Here is an 11,248-nt window from a genome sequence, read left to right on the forward strand (position 1 = left end):
AGTAACTGCGAACTTCACGACACAGGGGTAAGAGTATAACATAAGCTCCTACAGTGCAACGTGTTCTAGGAAAATCAGAATCATAAAAATTAACATAGGTGCTCGCTTTGGCAGCACATATAATAAAATTGGAATGATACAGAGAAGATTAGCATGGCCCCTGCACAAGGATGACACGCAAATTCGTGAAGCGTTCCATATTTTTCCAATGGAACAGAATTGAAGACCCAGAAATGAACCCACACACCTATGGGCACTTGATTTTTGACAAAGGAGCCAAAACCATCCAATGAAAAAAAGATAGCATTTTCAGCAAATGATGCTGGTTCAACTGGAGGTCAACATGTAGAAGAATGCAGATCGATCCATGCTTATCACCCTGTACAAAGCTTAAGTCCAAGTGGATCAAGGACCTCCACATCAAACCTGATACACTCAAACTAATAGAAGAAAAGCTAGGGAAGCATCTTGAACACATGGGCACTGGAAAAAATTTCCTGAACAAAACACCAATGGCTTATACTCTAAGATCAAGAATCAACAAATGGGATCTCATAAAACTGCAAAGCTTCTGTAAGGCAAAGGACACTGTGGTTAGGACAAAACGGCAACCAACAGATTGGGAAAAGATCTTTACCAATCCTACAACAGATAGAGGCCTTATATCCAAAATATACAAAGAACTCAAGAAGTTTGACCGCAGGGAGACAAATAACCCTATTAAAAAATGGGGTTCAGAGCTAAACAAAGAATTCACAGCTGAGGAATGCCAAATGGCTGAGAAACACCTAAAGAAATGTTCAACATCTTTAGTCATAAGGGAAATGCAAATCAAAACAACCCTGAGATTTCACCTCACACCAGTGAGAATGGCTAAGATCAAAACTCAGGTGACAGCAGATGCTGGCGAGGATGTGGAGAAAGAGGAACACTCCTCCATTGTTGGTGGGATTGCAGACTGGTACAACCATTCTGGAAATCAGTCTGGAGGTTCCTCAAAAAATTGGACATTGAACTGCCTGAGAATCCAGCTATACCTCTCTTGGGCATATACCCAAAAGATGCCCCAACATATAAAAAAGACACGTGCTCCACTATGTTCATAGCAGCCTTATTTATAATAGCCAGAAGCTGGAAAGAACCCAGATGCCCTTCAACAGAGGAATGGATACAAAAAATGTGGTACATCTACACAATGGAATATTACTCAGCTATCAAAAACAATGACTTTATGAAATTTGTAGGCAAATGGTTGGAACTGGAAAATATCATCCTGAGCGAGGTAACCCAATCACAGAAAAACACACATGGTATGCACTCATTGATAAGTGGCTATTAGCCCAAATGCTTGAATTACCCTAGATGCCTAGAACAAATGAAACTCAAGACGGATGATCAAAATGTGAATGCTTCACTCCTTCTTTAAAAGGGGAACAAGAATACCCTTGGCAGGGAATAGAGAGGCAAAGATTAAAACAGACACAGAAGGAACACCCATTCAGAGCCTGCCCCACATGTGGCCCATACATATACAGCCACCCTATTAGACAAGATGGATGAAGCAAAGAAGTGCAGGCCGACAGGAGCTGGATGTAGATCTCTCCTGAGAGACACAGCCAGAATACAGCAAACACAGAGGCGTATGCCAGCAGCAAACCACTGAACTAAGAACGGGACCCCCGTTGAAGGAATCAGAGAAAGAACTGAAAGAGCTTGAAGGGGCTCGAGACCCCATATGTACAACAATGCCAAGCAACCAGGCTTCCAGGGACTAAGCCACTACCTAAAGACTATACATGGACTGACCCTGGACTCTGACCTCATAGGTAGCAATGAATATCCTAGTAAGAGCATCAGTGGAAGGGGAAGCCCTTGGTCCTGCCAAGACTGAACCCCCAGTGAACGTGATTGTTGGGGGGAGGGCGGTAATGGGAGGAGGATGGGGAGGGGAACACCCATAAAGAAGGGGAGGGGGAGGGGATGTTTTCTAGAAACCGGGGAAGGGAATAACACTCGAAATGTAAATAAGAAATACGCAAGTTAATAAAAAAAAAAAGAAATTAACATAGGCTCTGTACAAATAAAATTTGGTCTTTAAGCAAAAATAAATTTATGGTTCTATTTTCATAAGATCAACAAGTTTTTCTTTTATTAAAAATAGGAGGGGTCAGTGGTAGAGCACTTGCCTAGCAAGCACAAGGCCCTGGGTTCGGTCCCCAGCTCCGAAAAAAAGAAAAAAGAAAAAAAAAATAGGAGTTTTTCTCACATAATAAAACCTAATTACGATACCCCCTCTCTCTATTCTTCCCAGCCTCTCCCCACCTCTCCTCCCATCTGGATCCACTCTCTTCTGTTTCTCATTTAAAAACAGACTTCTTTATGTGCTAATAATAATAATAATTAATAATAATAATAATATATAATATATAATAAACCAAAACTAACACACCAGAGTTGGCTAAAACAAGCAAACAGAGGAAAAGAGCCCAAGAGAAGGCATAAGAAAGAGACCCACTCATCACACACTCATGAATCCCATAAATTCACTAAACTGGAAGCCATACTATATATGTGAAGGAACTGAAGGTTAAAAGAGAGGAAGAAGAATATATGTAAATAGAATTAAATCAATAAAGGGGATCCACGAGAAGACGTCCCGAGATAAGGAACCTCCAGAGACGCTGCCATGCTTGTTCATCTTCTGCCGGCATCTGCTGCTGGGCAGGCAGGCCATCCTACTCAGGAGTTCCCTTCCCCAGGGAGACTCCCTCAGAGGAAACAAACCTCCATGTGCAAGCCGCTATCACCTGCAGATAGCTCTGGCTGGGGATGAGAGCCTGTGTCCACTCCTCCCTTCAGCTACAGAGCCCCGTCTAATGCAGACCTGAGCAGGCCCTCCCATGCGTGGTCTCTGAGCTCATATGCACGACGCAGACCAACGACTGTTAAGTATCTCTGGTTATCCATTTTAACACAGAATTCCAGAAACTATCTTGAGGCTCAAGTACAGTATTTAAGCAATATCTTAAGTATTACAATTCCCTTGAGAGAGTCACACATTAATTATTAGTACCCCAGTTTAGTTCCATAATTCGACAGAAATTAATTTCAGTTTTGTCTGTTAAACTCAGTTTTACCACCTTTGCTTGACAGATGCATTTAATATCATTTAGCCATGAATGAAGACAAGTTATACTAAGAAGCTGGTTTCCAACTGGGCAAGGTGCAGCCCTGAGATCCCAGCACATGTATTATAACTTGAGGAATGACTTGATTAAGTTTAGTATGGCCAAGAATGACTCAGGAGCCCATTTCGAATAGCAGCGCCACCAAGCGTCAGTATTAGCTCATAACACCGTGAGCGTACGATGACAGTCTTGAAAAGTGGATGAATCAGACACACACGAAAACATACAAGCCACTCGGGATGATGGATTAAAGATCACTTCACTGAGAACCCTCTGTTCTAGGACTTAATGATTTTAGCCTTACATTGTGCTTGTGTTTACTTTGTAAATAAATGATTTACTCTATTAATGACTAAAGATACATCTTGAAAACTGCAAAGCAGCCGCTCTCTGAGCGCCACCAATGCACACAGGTTGTTACTGGTGAACACGCTCTTGAGTTCTCCACATCAGTCTGGACACTATAGCCGACCAACGCCTGGATACTGCAGCAGACAGATGCCTGGACACTACAGCAGACAGATGTCTCCATTTATCACACCTGTGTCTGTCCAGCCTGCAATGTCTGTCCAGCCTGCAGACCGGTCACATGGCCATCTTAACACTTCGTCACAGTGCTCTACCATTTGCTTACTGCTTGTCCGTCTGCTTGCTGCCTGTGTTAAATAGATCTTCACAAATGCCTCTGTACCAAGAGAGAGTTCTGTTTCCTCTCCCAAAACATAGTCTTAGAATATCTCTTCAATCTTAATGCTAGAGTCATTGCAGCAAAACGACTCACTTACTGTGGACCAGCAGTGCATCGGTACTGAAATACTTTTTCCCATTTCTAATTAGCTTCTACTTAATTTTGCCAGATCATTAACTGAAACTGAACTATGGCACTGTTACAACTCTGCATTAGAACTAATACAATTTCACTTTTATGAAAAAATGATTAAAAATTCCAAAATGAAGCTATTTGTTTAGGTTGTATTAATTTCTTCCGGAAACAAAGGTGATTTCCATGGTAACTATAAGTACCTCTACTCTATCATTTAAAATGTCAAGAATCAAGTTTTTAAAAGGAAAACACTTACCTAAAGTAAAAATTGCTGGACAGATCCACATTTTGGAATATCCTTAGGTACCTAAAATAAACAAAGCATGTTATAAAGAGGAAATGCTGTTTTTCGTGGCCTAGCACACAGCCAGAGATATCCTTACACTGGTGAGCGCGCTCACTGAGCTGAGCCATCCCAGCGTCTCTGGCATGGGCACGCATCTGCCAATCATCGCTCAGATAGGCACCTTTAGCACAGCGTGCACCCCATTATGCAGCGATTGTGCTTCCCAACCAGGCAGTGCACGGGCAGGGTATGGGGGCAAGGGAGGAGTAAAGACAGTTGTTGTTGGTGGTGGTGGTGGTGGTGTTCCCAGTGAGCTTTACAAATCTTGAGCAGACGGAGAAAGGGAAGGCGCAAAAGTAACCAAGACGCTGTGAGTTACCGTAACTAAGTTGAAGGTCGGAAAGAGGACAGGATGGAATATCCCTCCAGCCCACCACGCACGAGACACTGGTCCACAGTTATTTCTATGTGTTCACATTCACACTTAGCTAAGTAACTAAGTCATACTTTTCAGGGTTAAAATTCTCTCTAGACCCACCAGCCCTGTTCCTTCTCCAGAGGCAACGTTTGAGTTTCTGCTCCCATCCTCAGGCTGTGGTGCCTTTACTTTGCTGGTGTAGGAATCTTCATATAGTCCACTGGACATCTTTGTAGGATCACCTCAAACCCTGTATGCTTTTCTGCAACTCTCAGTTCCCATGCACTGTGTGGATGCAGCTGTACTGAGAACTAAGGATTTAACTTGTTGAACTGTTGCTACGTCATCACATATGTTAAAGGCCATGTGTTATTTCTGCATTCCTCAACTAGACAATGCAGCTAGGTGTGGGAGCACACACATCCCTGCAGCTGGGTGTGGGAGCTCACACCTGTGATCCCTACGGCTGGGTGTGGGAGCACACACCTACGATCCCTGCGGCTGGGTGTGGGAGCACACACCTATGATCCCTGCAGCTGGGTGTGGGAGCACACACCTGTGATCCTTACAGCTGGGTGTGGGAGTACACACATCCCTGCAGCTGGGTGTGGGAGCACACACCTGTGATCCCTACGGCTGGGTGTGGGAGCACACACCTATGATCCCTGAGGCTGGGTGTGGGAGCACACACCTGTGATCCCTGCAGCTGGGTGTGGGAGCACACACCTGTGATCCCTGCAGCTGGGTGTGGGAGCACACACATCCCTGCAGCTGGGTGTGGGAGCACACACATCCCTGCAGCTGGGTGTGGGAGCACACACCTGTGATCCCTGCAGCTGGGTGTAGGAGCACACACCCGTGATCCCTGCACTTGGAGGCTATGGCAGGAGGCTCATTGTGAGTTTAAGGCCAGCCTGAGCTCCATAGGGAGACACTGTCTCAGGAGTTAAAAAAGAAAAGCGAAGCCTAAAAAGAGGAAATACAACGCACACAAGAATACTGCACTTTCCTGTCCACACCTGTCAGTTCCTCTGAGGCCGTGTACAGAGGCTGAACCACTTGCAGTAGACACTGTACATTTCAGTTTTACTGCAACATGTAAACTGTATTTGCTAAGGCTTAACCCAGTATAACTCCAACTCCTGGTGTGAGGACTCCCTGACACTGTGTAAGCAGAGGGTAAATAATTCCCACATCCCTGCTAGCATTTGATGACGGCAGGTGCCATCCGACTAAAGGGGAGGAACTGGCCCAGCGTTAGAGTTCACTGTGAGCAAGGTGCCCGTCTCTTGTGCTGCCCGCCCCTCACTCTGGAGCACTTCTCGGGGCTGGTCTTAGCATCGCTGGTCAGAGCAGCCCTTCAGAGCGTCTCTGCACTGAGCCAGGTTGGGTGCTCTGTCTATCTGACCCTGGACTCCTAAACGCCTGTATTGTGACGACACTGTTGGTTTTGAGAGCATTGACATTCATCGCTGCTTTCCTTCTGCCTTGTGCTTTCTGTGTTTTATTTATGTAATCGTCCTCCATGCCAGGGTCATAAAACTGTTCTCCTTTGTACTTCTGAAACTGCTTGTTCAGTATTATCAGAGATTAGAATATAATCTCACTTTCGTCAAAGGGAAAACAAGCAAAACTTTGTCTCCTCCAGGGTCTTGTAGTGCTCTCTCTGTGGGATCCATTCCCTATGGGAAGTGGGTGTTTCCTGGGTTTCCTTCTCTGCACCGATCAATGCCTGTGCCCTCATCAATAACCAGCACTCTCACCACAGATACTATCTGATTCCTCAATTACTGTGAGGGCTACCTCTGCTTAGCCTTTCCCCTTCTCCTTTAACATTGCTTTGTTTTTATTTTACGAGCATGAGTGTTTTGTCTGCACATACTTATGCACACGCCTGACGCCTGTGGAGCCCAGAAGATGGTGTGGGATGCCCTGGACCTAGAATTACAGATGGCTGTGAGCTGCCAGCCTCCACAAGGGCAGCAAATGCTCTCGAGGCTGAGCCACCCCTCCAGCCTCCTCTTTGCCCGCTGTGTTTCTGTTTTTCAGAGTTGGCTAGACCAAGATTAACTTTTGATTTTCTATGTGAATTTTAAAGCCTTTGTTTTACATTTTATTTAAATGTGTGCTAGGATTATGTGCACATGAGTATCAGTGCCCCAGGGGCCAGAACTGGACACTGGTCTGACCCGAGCTGGAATTACTGGCAGCTGTGAGCTGCTGATGTAGGTGCTGGGAATCGAACCTGGGTCTTCTGCAAAGGCGGCGAGCTTCTCACTGCTGAACCCTCTCTCTAGCCCCTCAATATGAATTTCGGGTTTGTATATTCCACTTGCTTCTGAGAACACCTTGGAATTTGGATTTTGGTTGCATTGTATCTCTCAATTAATTAAAAAATACTAACCTTATAATTGCAAGTCTTATTATGCATGAACAAGTGGACATTCGCCCTATTTATTTGGGGCTTAAAAAAAAATCTTCTGGTACTGTTTTACATTTTCAACACTGAACTTTATGTAGCTCTTGCCATAGTCACTCCCAGGTAACATATGGTCCTCAGTGCTATGAACAGCACTGCTCGCTTTTCTCTTTGGCTACTGCCTGTGCTGACTTGTCTTGGTTGCCAACTTGACTATATCTGGAATTAACTAAAACCCGAAAATGAGGGGCACAGCTGTGAGGCTTTTTGCTTAATTTGAAGTAGGTAGATCATTTCTAATCTGGATCTTTGAGGTGTGAAGACAGGCCTTTAACCCAGATCTTGAGGTGGGAAGGCACACCTCAACCTGGGCCACACCTTCTGCCGGAAGCCTATGTAAGGACACAGTAGAGGAAAGCGTTTGCTCTTTTTTGCTCTGGCCTTGCTGGCAAGTTCATGCCTTCACTGGCACTAGAACCCACTTCTTCAGGATTCGGGTACATAAGAAGCCCAGCTGAGACATCCAGCCTCAAGGACTGAGCAACTTCTGGATTCTTGGACTTTTCACTCACAGCCAGCCATTGTTGGATTAGCTGGACCACAGCCTGTAAGACGCCATTCTAGTGGATCTCCTTTCTATACACAGAATTCATCCCTTGACTTCTGAGTCTCTACAGAACCCTGACAACGTACTGCAGGCAGGTGGAAACATCACTGGTTCTCACACACTGCTTTTCCCTCAGTCACCTTTGCTGAATGTTTGCCATAGTTCTGAAAGTTTACGGGCATTCTTAGAAATATTTGTCTCTGTTTCCACTTAATTCCTTATTTCTCTGATCAACCTTTTATTTTATAAACATTGCCTTAGCTAGGGTTTTACATACAATATTGAATATTAGTTATGGTAGCATATTCCTGGATAGTTCCTTACCTAAACTAAAGGCTTTGCTTTTAAACTTTTATTGTGAGAATAATTTTATTGTAGCTTTTAATAAATACCTCTCGAGAGGTTGGGAGACACTGTTGTAAGCTAGGATTTGAGCACAAGCATCTGGAATTTTGCCAAGCATATTTTCATTTCTATGAAGATGATCATAATTCTTTTCAACAACATCATAAAGTGGCAAATTGTTCCAGTAAATTTCCTCATGTCAATATAGCTATGAAGTGCAGATAACCTCTACTGACCAAATGTATAAAACACTTAGCAGTATTGCATTTTACTTCCTGATTTTTTTCCTGATGGTTTTCCAAACATTCTTACTGTATTACTAGATCATATATCTCTATGATTACATTAGGAAATATTACTTCATTCCTCCTATACCAAGCTACTGATACAATTGTTTATTATATTGTAGATAAAGTCTGCCTTGGTGTCCTTTGAATTTTACAGCATGACATCATCTGAACCTTGGTTTATAGTCCGTATGCTTCCTAACACTGTCCTTTATAGAGCTGTGTACCTGTGTGCACCCCTGCCATGTCTTCACTGGGAATCTAAGTGAAAGTCACAGGATGCACCTGTCATGTTGGTCCTTAAATCTACAAGTCTATATTTTTTCTTTGATGGTTTGCACATTTGCACATCTTGGAAGATCCCTGTTTTACAAAAGATCCCACAATATGGATTTGCCTGTTTCTTAATGGGGAAAACATTTTCAGTAAAATGTTACCTAGTCAGGTAGTCTATGTTGGTCCCATTGTTTCCCATGAAAAGGTGACGTTAGAGCTGGAGAGGCAGCCCAGTGAGTGAGGTGCTTAACAACATAAAACACCAGCTACGGCTCCTGTAACCAGCGCTAGCAGGCGGGTGAGGGGACAGAGGCATCACTGGGGCCTGCTGGCGGCTACTCTCGCTAGAGAACAACAAGGTCCAGTTTTGTGAGAGGCCACATCTCCAGGGGATGCAGCAGAAAACTATACAGCAGGACACCCAACACCCAGCCTGTGCATGCAAACCCACACACATACGTGCACACAGACAAACAGACAACACACACAACAAACACACAGAGGTGACACTAAGTGTCACCATTTGGTTACCCTGCAAATAATCAAAAGGCATGCGTTGATCTTAGCACGCTGACGCTGTGTGAGCCTTGTTTCCCACACCTGGAGCTTCAGGAGTGAGTGCTGGTCCTGGTCGAATTCCCAGAAAAGAACTTTACTGCCCCCAGCAGACGCTGGGATTTCCAGCCAACATTTGGTGTTTCTATAAAACACTTGTATTTCTTCGGTTCTGCTGCTGTGGAAAGTGAATACTAACTTGTCGGTACCGGGGCACACGTACCTAGCTTCGTCGGGGTGAGTAATCCGAACAGAGTCATTGGGGATATAAATCATACTTGTATCTTCAATCTTATATATTGCATGGCCTCCGATATCCGCCATCTTCCTCCGCTTAGTTATTAATACGATATAGTAGCCTTCTAAGAACCTGACAAAACCTGTAAGTAAAAAAAAAAAACAAATATAATGTCATATAAACTTAGCAATGCAAATGATCTTAGGAACATATTTACCAAAGACTTTGCACGTTTCCTACTTTAATACTTTTATAGCTTTACAGTCATCTAAGTTTTTGGCACTTACATAACCTAAAATTATTTGGGGAGGTGGCTGGGGATGTGTCTAAGTTGTAGAGCACTCGCCTAGTGTACACAAAGTCCTGGGTTCAGTCCTGGCACAGATTAAATCCGGCACAGAGGCATGGATTTACCATCTTACCCCTGGGGATGAAAGAGCAGGCCATCTTCAGCTACACAGTGAGTCTGGGGGTAGCCTGAGCTACATAACCTAATCCCGTGTGCGTGTGTGTGTGTGTGTGTGTGTGTGTGTGTGTGTGTGCATATACATATATGATTGGACACATAGAATACATGTTGTATACAATGTATACATTATGTACAATCTTAAGGAGAGTTGTTCCAGGGAACACTTTTGATTCTGTATAAAGAAAACCTTCTAGAAGTCTGGCAATAAAGACAACACACTGAGTTGTACACTTAAAAGTGAGTAAGATGGAATATTTTATGATTTACACACACACGCACACACACACACACGCACACACACACACGGAGTTAGACGCACATTCACACAGACACACACAAATGAAAGAAAGAAGAGATAAAGGAAAACAATGTAAAAAGTACATAATGAAAAAGGCTGAAAAGTGGCTCAGTGGTGGACCGTTTGCCCAGCATGCACCGGGGCCTAGGCTTGATCATCAACACTGGACAAAGGGAGAATGAGATAAATCCATAAGAAAAGGACACACATAACACACACACTGAGGTCCTCTGAACCATTCATACCTGTCTCTGCATCTCCTGACTGATACAGCCAGGAGCCCCTTCTAACCACAACGTCAGTGGCTGGAAGACAGCCACTCATGAGCTAGGAAAGCTGGGGCAGGTCAGAGGTTCTGGAGCACCTTGGACTTTCAATTCTCTAATTAAGGATATTCGGCCCATACTAAAGAGTTTACAAAACGATGTTTAATTTTGTGTCTAATAATTGGAATGTATATATCGTACATCAGTGGCTAAAGAGTCAGATGCTCTGTGGCTGGGCAGTGTTAATTTCTTAGCAGGCCAGTACTTGCAAAACAAGCGCCCTCCCTCCGGTCACAGAACTCTGGCTCTACAGTTAAAACAAGTTCCTAGAGGTGGAGAGGGGGCTGGTGCTGAAGGGACAGCGGGAGGATCCTGACAGATTCTTGCCCCAGGGAAACAACCACATCTTGTAGAACTTATAAACCAAAGCAAACACCGGAAGTTCAGTCTTGCTGCACGAACAAATGCACAAATGTCCACACAAGGAAACCTACTAAGGTTTTGGTAAGGACAGCAGGCCATGGTGTGCGTGAATGTTCTCTGAGCCAAATGACCGCAGCCTTCAGGAGGCCAGCTGTGCCTGCTTGCAAAGGACAGCACCCGGGGCTTCGCCGCTGACCTCTCACAGAAGGAGAGCGTCGCTAGACCCTTAGCCGAACATCTAGACATTCCTCCAACTAGTCACATACAATTCTCCTGTAACTGCTCACAGACTTAGGATCTGGGGGAGAAGGGACTCCATTAGGGCCACCATAGGAAGCCACCATCCATGC

General features: G+C 44.3%; 1 protein-coding gene and 1 non-coding gene across 5 annotated transcripts in view; one reads left to right on the top strand and one right to left on the bottom strand.

The window, feature by feature from the left end:
* Positions 1 to 11,248, bottom strand: part of Fig4 (FIG4 phosphoinositide 5-phosphatase) — a 123,524-nt gene that overhangs the window by 82,385 nt on the left and 29,891 nt on the right. For all 4 annotated transcript variants that reach the window (XM_087597553.1, XM_087597552.1, XM_087597551.1 and 1 more), the window contains 2 exons: positions 9,428 to 9,584; positions 4,268 to 4,318 (listed from right to left, as the gene is read on the bottom strand). In XM_087597553.1, coding sequence (XP_087453679.1) covers positions 4,268 to 4,318; positions 9,428 to 9,528 — 152 coding nt within the window. In that variant the 5' untranslated portion in view covers positions 9,529 to 9,584. The remainder of the gene's footprint in view (positions 1 to 4,267; positions 4,319 to 9,427; positions 9,585 to 11,248) is intronic.
* Positions 99 to 205, top strand: LOC120099040 (U6 spliceosomal RNA). Its single transcript, XR_015646087.1, has one exon. It is a non-coding gene; the product is annotated as a U6 spliceosomal RNA (small nuclear RNA).

Source organism: Rattus norvegicus, chromosome 20, assembly GCF_021556685.1.
Source record: "Rattus norvegicus strain SHRSP/BbbUtx chromosome 20, alternate assembly SHRSP_T2T, whole genome shotgun sequence".
Classification (NCBI taxonomy): Eukaryota; Metazoa; Chordata; class Mammalia; order Rodentia; family Muridae; genus Rattus; species Rattus norvegicus.